The sequence below is a fragment of the Frankliniella occidentalis genome, unplaced genomic scaffold (assembly GCF_000697945.3).
Source record: "Frankliniella occidentalis isolate FOCC.00 unplaced genomic scaffold, Focc_3.1 Scaffold79, whole genome shotgun sequence".
In the NCBI taxonomy this organism is placed as follows: domain Eukaryota; kingdom Metazoa; phylum Arthropoda; class Insecta; order Thysanoptera; family Thripidae; genus Frankliniella; species Frankliniella occidentalis.
In genome coordinates, this window is record NW_026267209.1 from 1,061,819 (window position 1) to 1,087,164 (window position 25,346).

General features: G+C 44.0%; 4 protein-coding genes across 6 annotated transcripts in view; 2 read left to right on the forward strand and 2 right to left on the reverse strand.

The window, feature by feature from the left end:
• Positions 1–351: 351 nt before the first annotated feature.
• On the reverse strand, positions 352–7,712 carry LOC113209117 (constitutive coactivator of PPAR-gamma-like protein 1). 3 transcript variants are annotated; one of them, XM_026426480.2, is made up of 15 exons: positions 7,558–7,712; positions 6,471–6,788; positions 6,204–6,376; positions 5,852–6,112; positions 5,417–5,771; positions 4,849–5,321; positions 4,548–4,716; positions 4,308–4,449; positions 4,102–4,227; positions 3,907–4,018; positions 3,503–3,812; positions 3,184–3,422; positions 2,981–3,112; positions 2,785–2,897; positions 352–2,704 (listed from the first exon to the last, which is right to left on the reverse strand). In XM_026426480.2, the coding sequence occupies exons 2-15, from the start codon at positions 6,685–6,687 to the stop codon at positions 2,557–2,559; spliced, it is 2,970 nt and encodes a 989-aa protein (XP_026282265.1). In that variant the 5' UTR covers positions 6,688–6,788; positions 7,558–7,712; the 3' UTR covers positions 352–2,556. The 3 variants fall into 3 exon arrangements, with proteins under 3 accessions (XP_026282265.1, XP_052124871.1, XP_052124870.1); XM_052268911.1 differs by lacking the exon at positions 7,558–7,712 and adding an exon at positions 7,322–7,486; XM_052268910.1 differs by lacking the exon at positions 7,558–7,712 and adding an exon at positions 7,232–7,486.
• Positions 7,713–8,558: 846 nt separating this feature from the next.
• LOC113209121 (uncharacterized) lies at positions 8,559–10,135 on the forward strand. The gene is made up of 3 exons (XM_026426489.2): positions 8,559–8,896; positions 8,978–9,154; positions 9,238–10,135. Exons 1-3 carry the CDS (start codon positions 8,753–8,755, stop codon positions 10,087–10,089), a joined length of 1,173 nt encoding a protein of 390 aa, XP_026282274.1. The 5' UTR covers positions 8,559–8,752; the 3' UTR covers positions 10,090–10,135.
• LOC113209122 (uncharacterized) lies at positions 10,101–11,556 on the reverse strand. Its single transcript, XM_026426490.2, has 4 exons — positions 11,408–11,556; positions 11,240–11,333; positions 11,069–11,162; positions 10,101–10,981 (listed from the first exon to the last, which is right to left on the reverse strand). The coding sequence occupies exons 1-4, from the start codon at positions 11,430–11,432 to the stop codon at positions 10,298–10,300; spliced, it is 897 nt and encodes a 298-aa protein (XP_026282275.1). The 5' UTR covers positions 11,433–11,556; the 3' UTR covers positions 10,101–10,297.
• Positions 11,557–16,735: 5,179 nt separating this feature from the next.
• LOC113209123 (titin) overlaps positions 16,736–25,346 on the forward strand; it is a gene marked incomplete in the record, with an annotated part of 10,484 nt that continues 1,873 nt past the window's right edge. Inside the window, 21 exon segments of the mRNA XM_026426491.2 lie at positions 16,736–17,016; positions 17,111–17,379; positions 17,478–17,662; positions 17,751–18,111; positions 18,193–18,289; positions 18,374–18,566; positions 18,651–18,870; positions 18,979–19,026; positions 19,128–19,321; positions 19,416–19,681; positions 19,760–20,254; positions 20,332–20,537; positions 20,619–21,291; positions 21,382–21,572; positions 21,647–21,911; positions 21,997–22,119; positions 22,225–22,605; positions 22,692–23,162; positions 23,255–23,621; positions 23,715–23,846; positions 24,003–25,346. Of these exon segments, the coding sequence (XP_026282276.2) occupies positions 17,503–17,662; positions 17,751–18,111; positions 18,193–18,289; positions 18,374–18,566; positions 18,651–18,870; positions 18,979–19,026; positions 19,128–19,321; positions 19,416–19,681; positions 19,760–20,254; positions 20,332–20,537; positions 20,619–21,291; positions 21,382–21,572; positions 21,647–21,911; positions 21,997–22,119; positions 22,225–22,605; positions 22,692–23,162; positions 23,255–23,621; positions 23,715–23,846; positions 24,003–24,694 (5,535 nt within the window).

Consider the following 25,346-nt stretch of genomic DNA (forward strand, 5'->3'; position numbering starts at 1 on the left):
GCGACAGGCGACGAGCATCGGATCTCGAAGTTCTCCTGTTTGGATTGTGAGGGGAAGTTAATAATTATTTGCAGTATTTATTTCACGTTTCGCTTTAACTTTTATTTTATTGAGTTCGAAGTAAATAATGATCGAGAGTTGATGTTTGAAGATGCAAGGTTTACCGACTGCATTATGCTGTGACAAACCATCTATGTTGATATTAGTTGAATCATGAACTGTTCTGGGTCAGATGGAAAGGTTTGCCCTCTCAAAAGACTGTTATGGATTTTAAGAATTAAATATAAATTAATAATTATGTCAATGATGTTTTTAGAAAAGCCCTGCTACTAAATATTGAATGAGGCAACGTTTTGATTCCAGAAATTTTATTACAACCACAAACAGATCAGACTGTATCTAGATCCTTTCTCTCAAATCCTACAGAGTCAACCAGTTACAGCATAATATAAATTTCCTTTAACAGTAATCCAACATTTTTTTCCACCTACATCCCGTTCTAGTAGTTTTGGATAATGAAGATACGATTGATTATAACTGACAGAAGAACTGAATAACGTTGAAAGCAATCCTGTAATATGCACAAGACATACATTTCAGAGCATAGATAATAAGATATAAGAAATGAGTAAGGCAATTATGCAACTCTTTACAATATATTAATAGGGGACCTCCATTGCTTTGATTACATGTTGAAAAGAGCCTTAATACTTCCAACTCTCAAACACAAAAAAATAAAAATAAAAAAAGAAAAGAATATATTTTTTGTTTGTAATTAAAGCTTCTAAATGGTTAGTATTTTTTTTAAAGGGGGAGGGAGGTACCTATGGAACATTTGTCTTGGGTACATGTGCTATGTTACAAAACTTATCAGTACAACACAAAAAAGAAATTAAAAAAAATTAGAAGCTAGTTCAACATACTTCAATAGGGGTGCAGGGGCCCACACTCCAGTCATTCCATGTATTAACATTAATTCAAACACTGCAAATAAAGAAATTGTCCACTAAATTCTACTAAGAGCCCTCCAAAGCTAGATAACTTGTAGCTTACTCAGATTAATTTTCATTTGCCAATATTGTGGGAGAAACACAAACCAAAATTAACCCTCCAAAAGATAAATCTTTACCTGTCATAATAATTACAAACTAGAATAACATAGTGAATCTACATTTTGTGTCCAGAATACACACTACAGATGAAACTTTAAGCTTCTGCACATAAAACCTTGAATATACCTTGACACCAACGACAATGGCATCCATTGAGTACTTGTAAGCAAGATTCATGACATTTGTCATAAGTTAAAACTCCATATAAAATACAACTGAAATGATGGCTGACACCTTTTCAAAAACACACTTTGGTTTGAATCAAAAGATTCATCAAGTACCATAATATATCTTAAAAGCTAAGCAGAAAATAAATGATAAGATTATGTTGTCGTCAGACATATTTGTTGAGTAGAATTACATTGGTGGGCCCCCAATTTTCATTTTTGTTTTTGCATTTTTTCTTGCATTTTTAGCTCAGGCCTAGAATGCACATGAAAAAGTTAAAACAGGTCCATTAAAGCATATGCATAGTTTGCATAGCTGTGTTGACAATATATGGCAACAACAGTTGACATTATACAACAGAGCTGCAATTCTGAAGCATTATAATAGCACATCAAATATGATGCACATATTCTGGTTGTAAAAACATAGTCCTTTCAGGTTTACAAGAGCATAATGCTCTACGACTGCAATGCAGAAATCATTTACGTCCCAAGTTCAATTGAATAAAAGATGATAATTTCCTTCATCTATTTCACCTCTAGTATTAAATAGAAAATGGGAGGTCTGCGGTCAGATGATTATGTGATAAGCATTTGGTACAGACAGATAGTACAAGCACATGGGATCAGAAGAATCTTGATTTGATGAGAGATGTATGTACCTTCACATTGTGTTTGTAAAGTAAGTAATGAATGACACTTCACAAATTAAAAAAAAAAGTAAATGGAAATCCTGTTGTTTTTTTCAATGAGGCGAAAAAAAAGCAGTGTCAGATGTTCCCAAAAATCCAACAGGCTGTCACAATCAAACAACTTCAGTTCATTAACATTCCCATGATTGACCTAGCATTTCTGGATGTTCCAAGAGTCAAACATCAAAACATTCTTAATTTTTATGTAACAATATAACAAACATAGAAAAATATACTTTTCACCGTAGAAACAAAGCAAAATCAATATGACGTTTGATCGACAATTTTCGTAAGGCACAATCATGATTGATGATATATAAAACGGTGAATTCTTCCATGATATAGATATAAAACAAAAGGAAAAAAACATCACATCCTGGTCACAACATTAAGATAAAAGTCACATCAGTGCATCTTTCAATAAATAGACAGAAATTGCGTAATTCAAAAATTCCTCTGCAGTCAAGAGTTCACAGTATTTCGGCACTGATTTACACAACACCATCACTTGGCAGCGCACTGGTTCAGTCATCATCTGTAATATCACAAGTTGGTGGTTCATGGTCCGCTAATGATGACACCATATTAATTCACAACAACAGGGCCATCTCCCTGTCCTTGATGGGCAGCATCATCACAGTCTTTCTTCTCTCCATTTACTGGTGAATCCTCAAATTGATCAGGAGAACCATCTATCTTTTTGATTAGGTCAGCAATGGGAATGGCAGTTCTCCTGATGGATCAGAAATCTTAATTAATGTCTGATTCTAAATTCACAAAAATAACAAAAGAAAACATGAAAATTTGTCATACCCAGAAGCGTCTTCAGAATCTACTGTCATTCCTCTACCCTTTCCTGTCCTCTTATCATTATTAAGAATGCGTTTAGTCCCACTGGGTGGAGCCACACTCTTCTTTTTGGCAACCTTTGAGTTCAACAAGTTTGCATTAGTTGTCACTCAACAATAAACATGAAAAATGATGAATTAGCAATTAATAAATGTCTCACCTGACTTTTTTTACTGCGGGTCACGGCCTTTGATCCAGGACCTCTTGTCTGGAATAATGGTCTCTGTATGTTTCTAGAGCCATTAAATTCAATCATAGGCATTCTAAAATTTCTCATGCCTCCTGGTACCATCTAAAAAATACAACATTAGTAGCAAATTCTAACCAGAAACAACGAGTAAAGATTACCAAGAGATAACAAACCTGTGGCACAGGTCTCATGCCTGGGTGATATGAACCTAATTGAGGAACAGGGTGAGATGAGCGAGATCCATAATTAGCACCCCAGCTGCTAACAACAAGGCCAGCCACTTCTAATTGACCACCTCCAGGAGGAACAGCCCTTCGTAGGAGACCACCCCGGCCAGCCCCACGTCCTAAAGGACCATTGCCTGGTGCACCCATCATACCTCCAGGCATCATATTTGGCATTCGCAAGGCTCCTGCAGAGACAGAAATGATGAATAAAATTCAAAGCTTCACTTTTTAAAAGGGAAACTTAACAAGATCGTTTAATATTTACCAGCCGCGCTTGCAAGTGTTGGAATTGGATTCCTGGCAAATTGAACGTCTAGTCCTTCTAAAACCGCTTGACGCATTCGCTCAACTTTAACAGCTTGATCCAAACGATGACCACAAAGTTCTCGTAAATTCTTGCAGGCACCAGCACGGGCAAGAGTGTGTTGCAATAGTTTTCCATCAATGTACAACCATGGACAACACATTAGCCAAGGTACTGGGGCACCGCAGGCATCATTGACCAGTAAAGCAGTTTCAATTCCTGCGAGTATAAGCGTGGCTAACTGCACTCCTCTGCTTGTAACCATGGGTAGCTGTAAGGAAAAACGTTTGTAAGTTTCCAACAAATATTGGTGAAAAGAATTAATTCTAGAAACAAAACAGATGGATAAAACATATATTTGGCACCTGTAACTCTTCAAGATATTGGATATCCATTAATTCTGGAGAAACAGCCTGAGTTATGATGGCATCTAATTCATGCTTCCGCAATACTTTCTCTGGGGAGGACATAATGTACCTATACAGAAAAAGGCCATCAAATAGTGAGCTACAAAAACACAATAACACAACCAGGAACAGGTGAAGTAAAAATGTAAATACCTAAGAACACAAGCTAGGACTAGAAGGTGTTGTGGTACGTATGAGGTATTAAGAATAAGTGGATTGTCTGATCTCATGCATGTCAAAAATGCTCGCAGACGGCGGCGTTTGTCATCAATAGTGGACCTGATAAAGGAAAACAAAAGGATAAAAATTATTAACAAATCATGGAGGAGAGGATTATAACTGCAAAACAAGTTACTTACCCAAACCAGAGTCTTTGAATCGTTGGTACTGCCCATCCTATTTCCTCTGCTCGAACAACATCTGCAGATTGATATTGATTACTTTTGGACCACAGCCACTCTTTAATAATCAAGTCAGGCACTTCAGTCTTTTCTGTTGAGTCTAGAAAAAACAATCAATCAATTTTAATAAAGAAACAAAAAAGGAAAAAAAACTCAATGAAAGAAAAAAAAAAATAAGAATGTGAAAACAAAACAAACCCTTTTCTTTTTTAGATTTGTTAGCAAGATACTTGTGATGATGCAAATTAAAAAGAATAGCATACACCATTCGTCTCACTGGTCGATAAAAAAGGTGAATACTTGGCAGCTCTTTGTTCATTTCATCCTCCATCAGCATTGGAAGCATGATTTCTCCATGACTAAGAATCTACAGTGTAAAATTCAATTTAAGATATATTAGAGAAGCCATAAGGACTCACACTAATCAAAGTTACATTTTTAAAAATCTTGAGAATAACCACTTAAACCAAGTTTACAAAACACATCATGGGAAACAAACCTGGCAGATAAAAGGGGACATGAGACCCTTCTGGTGCCTTTCACTGGCAGTGCGCATGACTTCTGGCGGCACTGGGGGAAGAGGAGGAACCTTGAGATCTTGACTTGTTGAGGTGCCTGAACTTAATCCTAGACTTGAAGCACCAGATGATTGGGGACTGTCATTTGAAGATGGCCGCTGATTTAAACCATTCACAGCCCCATCCTCCACATTCTCTTTTTCTTCATGATCTTCAGATATTCCGTTTTCTTTAGTTTGATTGGAAGAATCACCATTGATTTCTTGTGACAAGTTGAGAGAAGCAGTTGCCTCATTGTAAGCAGCCAAACTCTCCTGCTCACTCTCTACTGTCTCTGATGCAAACTTGGAGGTATCCATATCACAACTCACACCATTCTCACTGACTCCATTAGTTTCCACTTTAACTGTATTGGTGTCAATAATTTTAGACTTATTAAGATCGGAAATATGGGCTGAAAAAACAATAAAAAATAAAGCCATAGGATTGCTCAAGTTTTACTTGTAATGAATGGTATTAAAAAACATGGTACAAAAATTCAAGATTTACCTGATGGAGGCCTGTAGTTCAGAAAGCCTTCTTTAGTTCCATTCATATAATACTGTACACTCTGCTTTAATTTGGCACTTCGCTTGTCACCTGCTGCACCAAATACTTGAGAAGCAACACAATCAAGGTTGTCACTTGAATCTAAAGTCTTGATAAAGGAGGCAACTGACTTTACTAAGGCATCAGGCTTTAAATTTGAGGGATCAAGTCCTAGACGCCCGTAAAAATCAGCTAGATCTTGTTCAGTCAGTACATAGTTGCCAAGTAAAGCTGCTAGAAGACAGAACCTTTCTCTTGGCAGATCTAAGGATTTTGCTAATTGACTGAGCTGATACTCTTTAGTCTCCACCATACCCTGTAAGAGAATAAAGATTAGATTAAAAAGGTCTGGGTACAAAATAATAACACACAACTACATAAATGTTATTGACATACCTTGTAGGTTAATTTTAAATTAGAAGCAGAGAAGTACCGTGGAGGATCAAAAACAGCATACTCTGCATCATCTGCAACTAGGCCGTGAAGGGAATTTTCTCTGAGGTATGCAATAGTTTCCTGCCTGTGGTCATCCATTGATGTGACTGTTGTCAGTCCAAGATGCCGCATGGCCATACGCAATGCTGTGCGTAGGCCAGTTGGTGGCACCCACCATACTTTAGGAGGAGGAGTGCCTTTGGAGTTTATGTGTTTAAAAACCTAATAGTAAAGTCACAAACAAATTAATTAAATTTGTCTCAATATTGTGTCTGTACATGCATGTATTAACAGAAACAATGAAAAAACTTACCAAGTTGATATTTTCACGAGCTTTGAGTTGAGTTGCTACCCATTCACGCATACGTTCAGACTCTAGACTTCCATTGAAAAAGAATATCAAGTCAATTTTCCCAGTCTGCACTGTATCAATGAGAACTGACAGAAACTGAACCATCCTTTTCCACTCTCCCCCACTAACCCAATCTATGGGCAAAAGAAAAAAATAAACCTGAGTAACACAATTTGAAGCCTACCAAAATAAGATACATATGCTAAGATCACAATTTAAAGGACAAACCTGAGAAAAATCCTCCATAGAGTCTATCAATACAACATTCAGCATCAACAACTAAGCTGAATAAGTGTGGTCCTCCTAAAAGAGATTCTTTCTGTTTCTTTTGCTTCCCGTTCTGTTTTGACACGACACTTCGTGCTACTTTCAGTAGCTCAACATTAACAGTACCACCCGTTACACTTGGGCTTTCAAGAAAAGTTTGCAGGTCTTGAACACCCATTTTGCTGGGTTAAGAATTAGATGGTAACTAAAATCACTGACTTCTTTAATGTAAGAAAGCCAATATCACAGAAAAAAATGCACTTTGATCACGCCTTAAATCTGAAACCAACCAAAGAAAACCAAAATTATGTAGATGTGGGAACAGTTCCACTGTATACATTTTGATGATGACAATGTTCAGTGACACACATGAAAATCAGACATTTAGATATAAGTTTGAAGTGAAGTGTAAGAGACAGGTAATAGGGAAAATGGAATGCAATTGAAGATGGTAATTGCCCTATTTTAGATTCCGCTTTCAACGCTGCAATTAACCTCTCCCCCACGATAGAACACACCCCCGGGGCGACATGCAAAAAAAGGTGACTCAGAAAATGTCTACACAAAATACGGGTGACAATTCCACAGTGAAGTAGGAAAAAGAAAATAAATCCTAGACAAAGGCGTTAAATTGCAACAAAACGGAACCAAATGACAAAAAATAATAAGTTACAATCGTCAAGGTTGTGGTAGGGTAGTGCCCCTCAAGCCTATAGTCTCACCTACTTCAAATAGAATTTAGGTATAATATCCAAAGACCACTTTCAGTACGGTTTTGGCCGACAATGCTGACGAAATGGCCCCAGACATACCAAAAATCAAGTGAGTCAAGTGTTCAGAAATCGAAATTGACACTCATTACAGACGAGAAGCACTGAGAAAACCGGCATGGGCCGTAGCAATACAAGGATCCGGCATCTAGTTTATGTTTCATGTGGGTGTTAAATGTGTGACTGTTTCCGTCTGAGGGTACAGGGTGAAGAAGAATACAATAACAATCTTCTGGGACAGTTGTAAACAAAATACAAGGTCAACAATGTGTACATACGCGTAATAATAGAAGATTTCCATTATGCGGACACCTCCATTTTCTAACGTGGGGAGGAGATTTGATGCCAATGACGTCAAAACCGGATTCGGAAAGGTTCGCTAGAAGTAAAAGCAGGTAAGCCACTTCTCCGTTTCAAACAATCCATGCAAGAAGCACATGATTTTTTTCCTTCATGACGTGGCTACAATATGCTGAAAAACCAACACAACTTTTAAATTATTGATTCAAATTTCAATAATTATTAATGGGCGCACAATTATACCAGGCTAAGTCAAAACCCGCATGTTTGGAGTTGTTCAAAGGTTGCCTTACATGCATATCCGGATTGTATCGATAGCGGGAGAGGAGTGGGACATATAAATGGGAAACCATTGAGTAGACCGACTTTGATATTTATGCCACTCACAAGACCTTAAACAAACTAATCCAATCCATATTATGAGCTTCTGAGGATGAATCAGCGTTAACTTGGAGAGAATGGCCCTTAAATTTGATGTGTTCACCAACAAATACTCGTTGGGTGTATCGTTACCCTCAATCACTGAATAACCTGTCTACATCACGAGGTGATCTGATGACGTTGTAAAGGAAAGAATGCTGGAAATATTATGCTGACATTTTATAACTAGAACGAATTTTTTAATGTAGAGATTTGCTTGTATACCCTCAGATAGCTGAGTAAACCTGTAAAATAATACACTTCAAAGTGTACAGTGCCGCAAAAGCGTCGGCATATTTTCGACTTGTGCGCCTTTCTTTTTCTCTCTGGTTGAAATCAAGAACAAATCATTATCATTTGGATGGCTGACAAGTAACCTATTTCCATTATTCCCCCGGGAAGACCTTTAAGTAACGAGCATGCTATATAAAATTTGGGTCCTGGCCGTCTTGGTTCTGTGATGGAGTCACGGCTGCTTGACGCCTTTGAAATGAGGCGGAAGTGCGCTTTGGGTTGGAGACTGTAAAAGTAGTCCGTGGATGTGAACCTTGAGTGTGTCCGAATTGAGCCACGGATCGAGCACAGACCGATCCGTGGTCGAGCGGTCGGTCGGTTGCCGGGCCGTGGCGAGCCGCTCCACACCCCAGCCGCATTATCCGATCCGCAGAGAGGCACTATTCATATTCGTCTGTAGTCTGTCGTCTGCTCTGTTTTGACGACTGCAGCTAGGATCATCCTGATCAACTATCAAAAATGGAACGCCCACAGTTGCCGGCGATATTTTTACCACTGTTACAGTTGTACATAAGGAGACGAAATGAACTCAATCAAAGAAATAGATTAATTTTCTTGTATCTGATGCGACAACGATTGGTGGCTAGACGTGGACATGCGCCCGTAGGTTATGTCATTATGTTGTTTTTTTCAAAGTGGCTAAATGATTTTGGTTTTTAATATTCTGTATTATTTATTAAATAGAGGGGACCATACTGCAATCCGATCTTGAATAGGAGGATGTCCAGATTGATAAATCTGGACCCAGATCAAGTAAAAAAAGACCTGAGGGTTACACGGGAATCGCTGCAAGCTTTAATTACCCAAGTAGTTGCCCAAAGACACCCACCCAAATTGAGGGGTTACGCCCTTCACTTTGCAGTGAGTTCATGTGATGATTGTTTCTCCTTGACATTTAGTAGTGAAACATTAAGATGTAAATTTAATTGATTTCTTTGGCTTAGGTAATAATAACCCTTTACTGGATGGCGGCTGGAATGTCGTATCGTGTATGTGGCAACACATTTGACATTGCAAGGAGTTCTGCCTGTGACTTGGTATCCGATATTCTAAATGTCATCCTTCGCCTGGCTAGGGATGTAATTAAATGCCCTAGTGCTGAAGAGGTTGAAGTCATAGGGCAAAACTTTGGACGCATGGCAGGATCTCCAGTATTTTTGCAATGTGCTGGAGCAATTGATGTCTGCCAGCTTAGAACTCTGTGTGAACCAGAGCGACATGACGAATATATTAATCAGAAGCTTTTCTACTCCATTGCTATGGAAGCATTAGTAGACCATACTGCCAAGTTTCTACACATTTGTGTTGGATTTCCTGGGTCATGTCACGATCTTCGCATACTAAGACATAGTGGATTATATCGGAATAGAAATTACCCTCCAGAAGAGTTTTTTATTATAGGGGATGGAGGCTACATGAGTTTGAGGCAACCAATTGCCCTAGTTACCCCATATAGAGATGTTAATCTTACAGCAGACCAGCGAAGTTTTAATTATCATCTCTCCAAGATAAGAGCAACAGTAGAGAGAGCATTTGGATTGATGCAAGCCAGATGGAGGGCTCTATTTCACAGGGCAATTGAGATAAAACTTCGTAAAGCTGTCAAGCTCATCACTGCTTGTGCAATTTTGCACAATATATGCCTGGATGCAGGTGATATAATAAACTACAATCCTGTACAAATCAGAAGGCCACAGCAACCCCCAGTGCAGGAAATGGGTGGAGGACCTCTCAGAGATCTGCTGTGCAGGTTGCACAACATGGCCAGGAGGCAAGCAGAAGAAGAGGACAACTAATTGTAGATATATGACAAAAAAATAAATTATTATTCTGGCACCAGCAGTACATATCAGTCATTTTAGTATATAAATGTAACAAAAAAATATATAGAAAACTACATAACAAAAGGTAACGAAACTTAAATTGTTCCTACACTCATTTTGTATCTCAATGAGCATTATTGTTATAGTCACAAATTAGAAAAAAAAAAGCAGAAGTAACGAACTACTTGGAAAAGTTCTTCAACAAGTCAAGGAGCTGATTGTGCTCATTTTGTCTCTGTTCCTCACTGTTGACCATGAAGTTTTGGAACCAAGATTCAAATCCGTCTTCCTTCTTCTTAGCTTCTTTGGCCTTTGTTTTCTTCTCTGACTTATTGAAAAACTCTTTACAGGTGACAGGCACTGAGCCTGCTGCATTAGAAGTTGAAGGTTGCGGAACAGGAACAGAGGGATTACCAGAGTTTGAAGGAATGGGTACTTTAGGGAGGGAAGGTGCAGCTGAAGATAAATTTTGGACTGGTCTTAGAATAAGTACTTTGGTTGAGTTCTCATTGACAACAGACGCAAGTGGGAGGCCAGGGTTGGGAGATGTGATGGGAATGGATGGAGCAATGGAGGTCTCACTTTCAGTCTGATTTGGAGCCACTGGTTGAGCATCAGTTTCAGAAGTAGAGGTCTCACTCACAGTTTGATTTGGATCAAGCAGGAAATATGATTTGCTTGTAGCAGCATTTGGATCCGCTGGAGCAGCTGCTGCAGAGGTGTCCGCTATGGTGTCTGGATGTAGGGTATGCTTCCCTGTATGAAATTCGTCGAACAACTCAAACAGTTCCCAGGAAGCTGGTGTCTCCTTGTTTCCATCTTCTGTGCCCTGCCCCGTGGTAAATTTGGATGGTTCCTTCATCTTCTGCAAAGAACGATGAAGTAATCAGTAACATGATTCGAGAAAAGTTCTTAGCACAGATAGAAAGAGATGACTCTTTTAAATCCATACCTTGTACAGAGCGACCTGAGTGCCCCACTTCTTTTTAAACTTATCCCTGCTCGTCCTTGTAATTCCTCTTTTGGCCAGAGTCTCTATGACTTTGCTGCAACGTAAAAGGATGATAAACAAAAATGTGCTTGATAATTCGCTAGTATTGCGAAATAAATTAGAAATGCTTACTTCCAACCCTTTTTGGAATTGCCATTGCCGCCCGTGAACATGTAGTTGTATTTTATTCTTGTCTCGCAAAGCGCACGAGTCTCGTCGTCATCCCCTACAATGCACATTATTTATAGTTCAGACTGATCACAAATACAGGCGTAGACCTTTACAGAAATTTGTACTTACACGCTTCCACAACGCCGCTAGCCATCTCGCAAACTGGAGTGCAGATACACCGTCAAACTAGTTTTTTAGACACGACCACTTCACAGCTACGATTGGGTTGATTTGACACTTTGACTAAACAACATGCGAGCCGAACGAAAGGATCCCCCCGCCCCGATGCTCAGATGTCTAATTCGAATCGTGGTGAACCCAATGTGAATATGGTGTCCAGGCTAAGCCTGGCTGCTTGGAGCGGCTCGCCACGGCCCGGCAACCGACCGACCGCTCGACCACGGATCGGTCTGTGCTCGATCCGTGGCTCAATTCGGACACACTCCTTGTTTTTAAATTCCGCCATCTTTAGTTGCCATCTTTGGTTATAGTCTTTCGTGGGAATTTCGTTGTGCGTTAAGACAAAGGTAATCATCTCTATTTAGTGGTGTATTTTGATCAAAAAGTTGATTTAGATCTTCGATGGAGTGAATATTTGTTAACGGAGATGAAAATACCTGATCGAATCACTTGAAAGGACGTAAAAATGGTAGTGTTTACATTAGTGTTAGGAGACAACGAATGCTTTGCTGTCAGTTTCAAGTAAGTAAACGTCCCGACGAGAACTTTTGGCATTAAAATGAATCGCAAGGCTTTCTGCACTTTGTTTTTTGATCATTTAGTCTGTAGGTTGCGTTTCAGTTGAGTCCAAAGCTACGAAGGCCCAAGCTCGAACCGAGTGGGTCTCAACCTCTAAACAGTTTGGCGTTGTTTATTTATTTATCTTTCTACTGTTCAGTTCAATTTCAACTTTCGAAGGTTCTCATTGAACATTTTGGCCATAGACGTAGTTTAATCCTTTCTAGCCGTATCCCTTTATTGTTTGTAACCGGGCCTAAACATCAAGCTCCTCTGCAGAGATGTGATACATTCTTCAAAAACGCACACAAATCGTTTTCAGTAGTCGTTCTGCCAACGTTTTCCTTGGTTTATTTGCTGTAGGCCACAACATGAAACTGAAAAGTGCCTGAAGACTCGTCTTCTAAACCCTTTCAATGGCTTCTAGGTTAGGCTTTGAATGGTTGTTGCCATCCTTATTCCTGCAGTGAAGTTGTCAGTTTCATCATGGTGTCACTCTGCACTCCAATTCATTCTAACCCACTCAAGGAAGATTTTAAATACTGTAGGCACAGATCATGTAAAATTTAGGTTAGGGCTTGTTAGCTTTTGCATAGTAGTATTGCCTTATGTCAGGGACTTCATTGCTTAGAACAACTTGTGTGGTGTTGCCTCAGCATCTCTTTTTGGCTTTATTTTTCTCCTTAACCATATTTGTAACTGATTCATTTGATTTGGTTGTGATCCGCTGCTTGGTGATGCATTCTAATGAATAGCTCGAGCCTGATTTACATTTTAAGAAAGTTATTTGAATTATGGTCAAATTTTATAGAAAACTGAGAGCGGTCAGAAGTTTATTTGAGTAATACTTTAGACCAGAGTTTCTTTTCATAGACCCCCCAGTGGTATAAAAATCTAATCCATTTTTCCGTAAGAAATTATTGATTCACATGTTTCAATGTCTTATTTTCTTAATTATCAGAGTTTAAATGCAGTTTTGTGTTGTTTTTGTTTTTTGGTGTGTGTAGTCATTTTGTAGTTTAGTATTTCGATGTTTTTAAATCTTGAGTAATGTTAAAACTGGAGTAAAAATAAATTCTTGTTTGAAAACGACCAATGTATGTGGTCGTTGATTTGCAACTTTCTGTGGACTTTGTATTTAATTGTAAGTTACAAACACATTTATTTCTTGTTGAAAGACTTCATTCATTTTGTCCTGGTCATTTTATGTTCAATGCATATTAAATTTTGCAAGTTAAGTTTCGAGTGACCTACCAGAAATTTAAAGCTCTCAAGTTATTTTTGTGAGTTTTATGCACCATGTCTTTCTTCCTTTTTTCCAATACTTGTATAGATTCTCCTTTCGAATTTTTGTGTTTGGACTTACTAAATATTATTTTTACTGCCAAATATGAGAAGCATATGTGCATCAAGATTTAAACTACTTGTCTGTTTCACATTATGATATCTGCTTTTGTGGCTTTTAATTCCTTGAACCATTAAGTTTTATTAGTTTAAAAACAGGAGATTGTTGCGATATCTCAAGTAGCTTAGTATTAATTTCATTGGTTTGAATAGTAGTCGTAGACCAAATAAATGTACTTTCGATAACTGGTAATATCTGCCAATATATTTTCACACCCTTTATTTTTGATAGCACGTTGACATGCCCCTTGTTCTTTGTACTGTGCTTTATTTCTGCCAATATGTTGCCAATTTTTTTTTGTTAACTTTCTTTTCTTGTTGAACTAAAAACACGGTGAGCACCAGCCCCCGTTATTGGCAGCCAGGGGCTTTCACTACTTCACTTATTGCCAGGGCTGCTACGAGTGGAGTTCTTCCCTCCTCGACTTCTTGAGCGCGGCGGCGGCAATCGATCTCCACTGCTCCTCCTCCACCACCACCGCCATCATCGTCTTGGTCGCACGTCGTCAGCTTCAAATGCCATGTCGTCCCTCTCTCTCCCCTTCTCTCCCCGCTGCCGTTTCCTCGTCGCCTAGCCTCTGTGCTGGTGCCTTCCCTCCACACCCCTTTCCCTTCCCTGCCTTGCCTTCCGTTCTGCCTGGGCTGAGGCGAGGCTTGAGGGGGCGTTGCGGCCCCACCACCACGACGGGGAAGGGGGGTGGCTGCGTCCGGGGTGGCCGTGTGTGTGTGTGTGTGTCGCTGGGAGTGAGAGGGAGCCAGTGCGGGGCACAACACGGCTCGGACGCGGCCCGCGGCCCGGCGGGCTTGGGCCCCTCGCCGCCCGCCCGTACACCGCGCGGCGCAGCATATCGAGTATTGCGCCGCGCTCACAAACAAAATGGCGGCCGTGGCGGGGGCGCCCAAAGCGAACAGTGGCGGGCGGCGCGGCTCACGTGTGGTGGGGTATCCTTCCGCCTGGCGTGTGCCGCCGCGGTGGGCCAGGCCGCGGGGCGGCGGATCGGGCCTGCTCTTTGCGCGGCTCGCCACGGCCCGGCCCCGCGCTAACCTCACTTTCCTGCCCCGGCTCTAATGGAGCGTTGATTCGGTCTGAAGGTCAGCCGTCTCTCTCTCTCGCTTGCCACAATTATGCGTTTGTGGGCTTTGTTGCGGCTTGTGGCCGTGTGCTCGCCCGATGGGGCCCCGTACGGGGCCCAGCGCTGCGCGGAGCCCCCGCACCCCCCATTCCCCCCTCCGGCCCGGGTATGGGTGGCGCTAAAGAGGATTGGGGTCAGAGAGCCCCCCCGGCTCGTTCGGGGGCTGGGGAGGCGATGGTGCTCCAGCGACAGATACAAGCCTGGTCCCGACCCGCCCGCCCCTCTCTTGCCGATTCCTCCTCTACCTTTGAAAGGTCGTCGTCGGCTCGGTTCTGCCCTGCTTGTTGGGTGCGCGGGGGGCCCGACCGAGTGCGCATGCGCGCGCTCATTGATTCGATGGCCCGGCCGGGCTGGCTCTGACGTCATTGCCGTGCCAACGCCAAGGGATGCTGGGTGCTGGGCTTGTTGTCGGGGCTGAAGCAGGGCGAAGACTTCCAGAACACGCCACCTCCTGGCCCCCGGCCCCGCCCCGTCCGCACGCCAGCACGACCGTCCGGTTGACGTTGGCCGACGCAATGAGACGAGGCTGTCATTTGCCGTTCAATTGGTCCTGCAGTTTTGGACCCGTTCCAGGACATGCACCGCGCCCCGAGGCCGTGGCGGGGTGGGGTGGGGCGGGCGGGAGTGGCAGCCTGGGCCCGCGGCCCTACCCCAACCCTCCCTGCCCAGGACTCGCAACCCCGACCAGCCTGGACCGGCTCTGGGGGTTGCGGCCCGTATGCAAATGTGCCATTTGCCTTTGTGAATGGTGGCTGCACTCATGTGGCCCGCGCACCTGGGGAGTCCACAAGTTCCCCCCTGCGCGACAAGGCACGGGCACGGCGCGGCCGGTCAAGGAACGCCGCCGCCGGATGCACTTGCGATTGCACGGCCAGACTTTCCTGCTCTTCTGGTCGCGTAACTTTTGCGACAACGCGCTGGGGGAGGCGGCCAAACCGGTGCCAACTCCACGCACGATACGGCCTGCCAGGCCAGGTCGAGGGATCCTGGCGCTGGTGGTCCCCCCTCCCACCCGGGTGTCGTGCCCCGGGTCCTCGGCCCGGCGGCCTTCAGCTTCTCGCGGCGTAGAGCACGTTTTCTCTTGACGTGTGTGACGGCCGTGCTATCTGCGGCGTTGAGGCAGGTCGTGTGCTGGCGGCTTTGGCCAGACGGAGTGAGGCGAGACAAGGTGATAATTAAAGACTGCGCCAAACTAAATCGCTGCACCGGCGGCTGCAGGCCAGGGCCTAGCTGCTGCTGCTCCTGCCGGCTTGTGCCTTCCCTGCCGGCAGCGCGAGCGCGCGCGCGTCGCGGCGCTGTTGCCAAGCGTCTAGTTCGAGAGCGAGAGCCCGGCCAGCGCGGCTCGGCCCGGCCCGCATAGAGGGAGAGAGGGAGGAAAGGGTACTGGCACTGGCCGGCGGAAAGGGGGTGAGGGGGACAGAGAGAGGATGAAGCCTCCTTCCCCTGTCTGCTGTTTGGGCGACAGGACGACACGGCCGGCGCTGACCTCCCGGGCCACCCTGCGGGGCGTTACGTCACACAACGCTTGGAGTCCTGTCGTTTGCAACGTTGCATAGGGAATTCCTTTTCCCGCCTTCGTGTGCACCGCCTCATCCCCCCCTCTCCCTTGTCCGTCCCGTGGCCACACTTGCCATGTAAATTCATGAGAGTATTTTTATTTATTTATTTCACTTTTCGTTTCGGCTGCTTCGGCCCGCCCCGTGAGCGCGACCAGCTCGGGCCCAGCTCCACCTCGGGCGCGTTGGGCCCGTGCGGTGTGGACTGGGGGGCGGCGCGGGGCGCATTGACGACGAAGTAGGACACCGGCGAGCCAGGACGCTGACCCCGAGCAGAGCCGGAGGGGGGGAGGTGCTCCTCCCGCGACTCACTGGCGCAGCCCCCCACCCCCTTCTGCACTGTTTGCAGCTGGCTGACGCGGCTGCAGCTGCAGCTGCCCCTCCCCTCGCCTGGCGGTCGTGCCCCACCAGGCCGCGCGCGGCATCCGCGGCGTGCTGGCTCGCGGAACGGGCTTGGTGCGGCGCTGCACGGCGCAGCACCCTGACCTAGCTCAACGTCAACGTGCGGAGCACGACGGGACTGGCGTGACGGCCGTGGAGCGGCTAGAGCAGCCTAGCGGGCCTCCGGCCTGGGCCTCCCGGGGAGGGCAGGATTACTCATGCAGACCGCCAAGGCGAAGGAATAAAATTTAAAGCTCAATCATGATGGGTGTCGCGTGGTGTGACGGCGGTTGGGGAGGGCACCGAGCGAGCGGGCACGGTCAGACGAGATCGCATGAATGATGAAGAGATGGGCCTACACATGTCAAGTTGCCTTCCTTCCAGTCGCACTTCTTTACGAACGAGCCGGACATGCCTGAACACAACACTGCCCATCATGGCCACTGGAAGCAGGATGAAGCTAGAGGAGCGAACTTAGAAACCATCTCCAGTGCATTCGCACAGTTTTCTTGTTTTATTCAATTAGGTGACAGCGAGCAGTTTCTATTAGATGTCGTTCAACTAGCTACCTCTCGCCTTCCGTACCGTGTACTAATGTGGGGGTGTGCACTCTGTTCCAGGTCGTTGCAATGTGATTGCCAATGGTTCTCCTTGAGGGAGGGTTTGGGAGTACAACGTTAGTGCTGTGCGCGGACAGCGCTTGAAGGCCTGGCCTGGCCCAGACGAAGTAGTGACAGGCCGCCAAGACGTCGGTGCCATCAGTGATCAAGCTCGGGGGCGCGGGCCCGGGCCCCACAGGCCCCTCTGGGGGGGGAAGCTCGCCCCGCACGGCCCCCCTGCCCCCAGGCCCACCCCATAGGGTGCTGCGCGCGCCTTTCAACATACAATGGTATGTCATTTACCCAGTTACAAAAAAAAAAATGTTTGTCAGATCTTTACCACATCTTTAACAAAATATTACATTTGAAATGATTTTGTTTGATTCAGTGGAGCTGGAGCAGTCAACAGCCTTATGGTAGGACAGGCAACATCAGCAACCATTATCCAGTCTCCTGGTGGGACTGTACGGCGTGGCAATGTTGGTTCACAATCTGATGAAGGGATGAGTCTCATAGTCCAATTGGGCACCACTGTTGTGTCCAAGCCTGGATCTAATATGACCAGTGCCTCAGGTTTGTGTTTGGCTGTGCTATACCACTTTCAAATCAGGAAAGTATATGTGAAGCAGGTATTTAATATTCCTTTTTCATTTGTTTGCAGGTTCTGGTGGACGCAACGTTTCATATAGAGATAGTAGGATTGCTGCTCAATCCGCAACGCTGGGAGCAATCACATCTAATGCTTCAAATGTTGGAACAATGTCAGGTCAACACCGCACACTTGTGACGGCTGTTGGGCATTCAGGAACAGTCAGAACTGTTCCAGCCGTGAATGCTAATGTTGCTGGTGGAGCTTTCAAAATTCATTCCCAGCATCACAGAGTGATTACTAGCACTCAGCATGCTCAAGTGTCAGTTGTTCAGAAGAGCCAGAGCTCAGCGACTATACAAAAGCCATCACCATTTATGGAGCTTCAGACAAGAAAAGTTATTGTTCCAGCAACAGCAAATACTAAACTGAGGTATTGTCTCTTTCCATTGCTTTTATACCATGTGAAGTTTTTGTTTCCTCTTTTATTGAATTTTAATTATTTTGTTCTTAGTTCTGAGCTTATGAAGGAAGCTCCACTGGAAAAGTTACAATCACCTGCAAATGAAGAGAAAAAGTCACTTCAATCGCAGATACCTCTTATGTACCAGGTAAAGCCTTCTGTTGTTTTTTAATCTATATTCTTTATGCCAAATTGTTATTAAACTGGAGACTAATCTATCTATCCTCTGCAGTATGTTTTGCAGGAGCACAACTACGTGGCTCTTCCTCCTGCATCGCCCCCTTTGTCACCTGCTCATCACCACACTGCAGGACCAAAAGTTAATGGGGCCCCCTCAAGTGCCAGTCCATCTTCTCTGAATAGTGAACCCACCATTCAGCACCATCCATTACACCATGCTCAGCTCACCCCTCACACCCAGCAAAGTAGGTTACCAAGTTTCTTTATGAAACAGATTTTCTATTTTGGTGGGCTTGTTTTCCTAATCTAATCTAATCTATTCTATCCAGATCCAAGCCTCCTTGCATCACGGCAATCTGTGCATAGCCTCCATAGTCCTCATGGTGGGCCACAGGCAACTCACCCTACCCGGCCAACGAATCTTAATCTTGATGATGCGGGAAGTGATATCAGCAGTGATGCAGGTAGAGAGATAGAACCTGAGGGCGAGGAAACTGAAACTGCTCCTGAAGCCGAAGGGGAAGATGACAGTGTAACTCGGTGTATCTGGTAAGTATCCCTTTTTTTTATTAAAAAGGTTTATCTGGTCAAATGGGTTTTATTATTCAGGTTAGAACAAACTTAACTTGAATTCTCATTCCAACATTTTTTTTTCAGCGATTTTGAACATGATGATGGATACATGATTTGTTGTGACAAGTGCTCGTAAGTCAAAAACCTCATATTATTTACTGAAGTTATTTTTTTTTTTTCGTCAAAGGCGCAGCTTACTGAGTAATTTTGTTTGCCTGTTCATTTGAATTTAGGGTTTGGCAACATGTTGACTGTATGGGAATTGACCGAATGAATATTCCTGATGAGTACATGTGTGAAAGATGTCAACCAAGGCGCGTAGATAAGATGCGTGCACGAAATATTCAGTGCCGCAAAAGAGAAGAATTTTTCCATAATGATACCTCTAGTGACTCCTCTACTTCATCAACTGATTCAGAGCCTCTAAGTAAGTTAACGTTTTTTTGTTTGTTTTAAATATGACGTATCAACTTCATAATTTCTTGTCGCTTATTTTATTTTCTTGTAATTGAATCTTACAGCTATAGTTGCTCCTGGAGTTGTAAAGAAGAGAGGTGGACCAGGTGGACTAGGTGGACCAGGGCCAGGTCCAGGCCCAGGATCTGGACCTGCTGGTAGAAGAAAAAATGAAACTATGAGAAAACAACCTGTGGGGAACCCTGGTTATCGTCAAAGAAGAGATTCAGGTAGAGATATGGTGCCATCCCTAGCCACCCCTAATCCAAGAAGGCAGCCGACTCCTCGTAAAAAGTCTACAGAGAACAAAAGAGCTCCTCGTCGGAGAAAGGTAATTTAAGTTCACTGGATTATTTCTTTCCCCTTAAACTCCCCTATTAGCTTCTTAACTTGGTTGTTTCAATTTCAGCAGAGTAAGTGTGGAGATGAAGATAAGAGCCCAGACACATGGGAAAAGTCTCCACCAATTCAATCACTTCGCCAGTGGATTGATAATTATGAAGAAGCAGTTACAAACCATTACTCACCCGAGTTGCGAGCACGCATTCAAAGCATTAGGGTGAATGGAGTTCATTCAGAACTGAAAGTACCCTCTCACCTTCTCTCAGGCTCTTCTGGTGTAGCCAAATGTAGATTAACAATGCTCCCTAATGGGACAAAGATACTGGTTACAACATGTACTCTAACTGCTAATCAACCAATTATTGAACTGCGGGGCAAGTACATGCTCTCACAACAGCATCGAGCACTCAGTTCCAGAAATACTCCACTTCCTGGTCCTTTCTTGTTTTTCCACCGTCTGCCGCTGCCTGCTCTTCGTGAAGCCACTGAAGTGTGTGTTGATTGCCGTACTTATGGTAATGATGCTCGATTTGTGAGAAGATCATGTAAACCAAACAGTGAGGTGAGTAACTTGTTTTTCTGTTGACCACTACTCTTTATAAGATATGAAGTTTACATTTATTTTTTCTCTTGTAACAGGTCCGACATTGTGTGGAAAAGGGTACTCTCCACCTGTTCTTGGTGACGATATGTACCTTAGAAAAGAATTCTGAAATCACTATTCGCCATCAAGAGGGGGCCAATCTTCCTTGCTGTTGTGGGAATCCAAAAGAATGTTCAGCTCAATCACAAATTGCTGCTCAAAATAGTTCTAACCTCACCCGTAAAAATGGCACCCCTGAAGAGTGAGTAAAACTTTCAATTCTTAAACTTCTAGTCCTTAATGTTTGCAAAACATTCTTTACAAGACCATTACAATTTTCCAGATCAACAAGGCGCCGGAGGGGAAGGAGACGAACTGTTTCTTCAAGCTTTTGCAGAGATTTACCAAGCCCAACTGGACGAACACCTACAAGTCCGGTTGATGCTTTATCTCCGGTACCAATGCCAACACCTGTAGCACCAGCTCCCATTGGGTCACCCCCTCATTCTCCTGTTCCTGAAAAGAAAAGGCGTCTCTCTCCACCTTGTTCACCTGTACCCCTTAAAGTAAAAGAAGAAACAAGTGTGAAAGAGGAAGTAAAAGTTGAACCCAGTGATGATGAAGTGAGCAGTTCTGAAAAAGATAAACCTGAAAAGTTTGAAAGTAAACCTCTTAAAGTTGAGAAAGTTGAAAGCTCACCATCTCCGCCTCCCACTCCTCCTACAACTCGCAACACAATGGCCAGGAGAAGTTCTACTGTAAATAGACCTCAGCCTGAAGCTTTACCTGATTCAACACCAGGTTCACGAAGACTCAAAGAGAAGGAGAAAGAGAAAGAAAAGGAGAAAGAAAAAGAAAAGGAAAAAGAGAGAGAAAGGGAGAGAGAGAAGGAAAAAGAACGCAAAGATGATGAAAAGCCAGTCAGAGAAAGGCGTGGCAAGAGTGAATCAGAGCCAGAGCCAAAGAGCGTAGTAGTCAAAAGTGAACCTGTTGACAAAAATAAAAATAGGGCACTGGTCAGTATTACTTTGTTTATTTTATCTATGTATGTTTTTCTATATTTTTCTTGGGGTTATTTTATCTTTATATTGTTATCTTTGATTTAGACTCGTGAGGAAAGAAAAATGGAGGCTATCATGAAAGCTTTTGAACGAATGGAAAAATTAGCTCAAAAGAAACAGGAAGCTCAAGTTCGTCAACAAAGACAGAAGTCTGGTGAAAAGAGTGAGGAACAGGATGTACCCACTGCAGCTCAGCGTAAAGAAGTACCAACAGTTGATAAGGCTAGAAGAAGAAAGTAAGTGTCACGTGATCTTCTGTTCTTTATTTGTTTAAACTTAAATATTGACTTTCAAAATCTTTGTGTCTCAGGCGGAAGGGGAGGGGGCGGTCTGCTAGTACACAGCAGAAGGAGATACCACAAGCTAGTACAAGATTGCAGAGACGTACTAGATTGTTAAGGGGATCAGGTAGAGATGTTGAACCAGATCCTGATCAAGAACAAGACAATGATATGGACCAGGATCAAGATGTGGAGCCAGATGCAGATGATGTATCTTCTGATGAGGAGACCCAGTCTCCTCAATCTATCTTCCAAGATGTTAATAACAAAACTCCTCCTCCCAATTTTGATAAGGTGAGTGACTGCTGCTTTCCTATCATAAATGCTGTTTATTTTAGTTTCATGGTATTTATAACAATTTTTTTCTTAATTCCTTCAGGATGCTGGAAGCTGTTCATCTCAAGGCTCAACACCACCCACACCTTTATCATCTGCATGTCTTCTAGTCGCTGCTGCTGTTGGACCTCTTGCCCCTGGTTTTAAATTCCCCAAAACAAAGAAGGTGAGCACACTTACCTTCTACCAATGATTTTTGGTGTTCTGTTCAATGACTCTGAATCATGATTTTTTGTTCTGTAACTCATGTTTATTTCATGTCATGTTACAGGGTCTGTTGACATCATGGTTCAAGACACCAGATGGGGCTTCAACACCTGAGCCAGGGAAAGCTGCACTTCCCTATATGAAACCACTTTCACCCGAGGGTGTAAATAACAATATGATCAATTCAGGGTCTGGCTCTGCTGGGTTTGCCAAAAAAAGATGGTTGCGTCAAGCTATTAGTGAAGACCATGCTGATTCACCCAATGGTAAAGCAGGACTTGGTGAAACAATAGAATGTGTCACACCACTAAAGAAGCGAAGACTTGCTCGTGAATCAATGTCAGCAGATTCTCCTGTCATTAATGACTTTGAGTCAGATCAGCCAACTCCAGATGAAGATACTTTAGATGGCCCTACTCCTGCTAATGAAAATGCAGATAATGAAGTAAGCTTTGGCAAATCAATACCTGATGTTTAGCTCTGAAAATTCATTCCATAACTTATTTTACTTTTTTTTCTTTTTCTTTCTAGATGAGTAGTCCTGATGAAGGTTCTCAATCAGCTGAAGATGTTGATATTCCCCCGGTTAAACACCCTCTGACAGCTTTTGAGGATGTACCATTGCCGGCGGTGAGTGTGCCGCCTTTACAAGAGTTTATGGGTGGAGAGTCTGAGGTGGACGAGAGCATAAGGTTCCCCCCTAAACCACCTCAACATTTTCCTGAACCCGAAATCCCAGTTCATATCCCCACTCTTGCTCCTCCTGTTCCTCTTCTGAGTGCCAGTATTCAGGGTCCTCCTACAGATCCGCGGAGACCTAGAGAGAATTCACTGAAACCCTCGGTGATGCCTGTCTCGCGCCCTGGTGTGCCCCCCCAAGGCCTCATAAATGCCTTCACCCCAATCCCTGCCCTTGCTCCTGTCGCCACTCCCCCTGTAGCTCGATATGTGGCTCCTCCACCAGCACCTCAACCCCCTGAACCACCAGCAATCAAGCGCAAGGTAATTTGCTGTCAACTTTTTCTTTCAAGTTTCGCTTACTTTTCTCTTTATATCTATCTATTTATCCTTATTTTTTATATCTATCTCCTCAGCTTTCAATATCTGAATATCGCCAAAGGAAGCAGCGTACTAGTACAGACACTGCAACACTTAAAGTGGAATCTTCACCCACTCTTGAACCATCCACCTTTAACAATGTCAAGCCTGTCAGCCGATCCAGAAGTAGCAGTACTAGTAGTAGCAGTAGTTTGTCTTCAGATGATGAATCAAGTTCTGCCCCAATCATGAACAAAATTCGTCAGCTTGATATGCGTGCTGCAAAAGTGGGAGCATTTGCCACAAGTGGTGCATCTTCCACTACAGGGTCTGCTATTCCAAGCATTGTGGGTGGCAGCATCTCTGGATTAAATATTGATCCCAATGCACTAGCCAAGGATGGAGAAGGAGACGATAAGAAAGGTATGTTGCAAAAGCATTTATGCCTTGAATGCGATAATCATGAGTAATGTTAAATCATATCTCACAAAATTGTTTTTTTTCCCCCAATTTTAGTCGGTTCATCCTGGAGCTCTGCGCCCACACTTGTGGAACGTCAAAGAGAGAATTTGACAGAAAGGCTTAGAAGAGAATTTGGCTTGTTTGTTAATGATGAAGCAGAAGAGGCAGAACGTGTCCGTAAGCTGGGTGAGTTTTCAAACCGCATTATAGATTTATAGGCGATGATTGTGAAATACAGCACAATGTCCGACTTCAGGGCGCAAGTCCGAAGTTATAGATACTGATGATTGTACCCGATCCAGCATGATTGTTTTATGTTCTTACATTTTGTTCCATTTTTAGCGCTTCTGGGTGCTGCTGGAGGCATTGTGGACTCTGCCGGTATTCAGCCTGCGGTTCCCGTCTCTACCCCAGTTACCGCTCTGGGAACTGCTCCTGTTCTCTTGCCTTCTGGGGCACCTATTCTCGCGCCTCCTGGGGCGCCCGTTCTCGCGCCCTCGGCGGCGCCAGTTCTCGCGCCCTCGGGGGCGCCAGTTCTCGTGCCTTCTGCGGCGCCCACTCTCGCGCCCTCGGCGGCGCCCATTCTCACCCCTTCTGGGATGCCTGTTCTCGCGCCTGCTGTAGCGCCGGCCGTAGCGCCGGCCGTAGCACCTGCAGTAGCACCGGTTCTGACTCCCACACCGGCTCCCACGCCTGCTGCTGCTGCTGTTGTTGCTTCTGCAATCCCCACTATTGCCCCGATCCCTGCAAAGGACTTCAAAGACAAGGAGAAGGATAAGGACGTGATGATGTCCAATCCCATCCCGTCTCTTGGCAAGAAGAAGGGGCCTCTCCCCCCTCCTCCTCCCCCTGGGCTGCCCCCCTCGTCTCAGCCGTACACGACGCCTCCGGGGGCCAACCCACCTCCTCCAGCACATCTGATGCCGCAGCCACCCCCTCCGGGGACGGGCCCGGGGCCCATGCCGCTTCCCTCAGGTCGGCCCTCCGTGCGGTCCAACTCCGGCTTCTACTACCAACAATTCGGCCGGCCATGAGGACAGCCCGGCGGCGGGCGAGGCCGTGGTGGAGGCCGTGGTAGTCGCCCCCGCCGTTACCAGTTCGTCCGCTAAGGGCCGAGGCCTAGCCCTAGCGGGGGAACCTTTTACAGCCATCAGTTCCTACAGTGATAGTATTTATTTGTCTATATAACGTTTATTATATAGGGAAATAGATGAACTTGTTAGATTGACAAATGCACCTTATTGCCAGTGGCTATGCGTTTAGTCATGGTATGTTGCGGTCGTGATTCTATATTAACTTCCCAGTTTTGTTACTTTTTTAAGAAATAATTGTGGTACAGGGTGTTCTGTACTTGACATGATTTTATAATTTAGATATTAACCGCTGTATTTGGTTAAAATCCTTTGTTCCTTAAACAGTTGGAGTTTAGCAGCATTGCGTTTGGACTGCATATTTTTGTGATTGCTGATGAGTTTTGTATGATTTAAGGAAAAGTGTTAACTTAATTGTTGCTTTGTGATGAACTCCATTCATAGTTATTTGAATACCAGTGTTGTGATTGTTAATGATGATATACAGTGCTGTGTATATTTTGGAAAACACCTAATTCTCCCACTTTTTTCATATTAAAGTGTTGCAGAAGTGTATTGATGGAAATGTGCAAATTATGTATTTATTGTAATTATT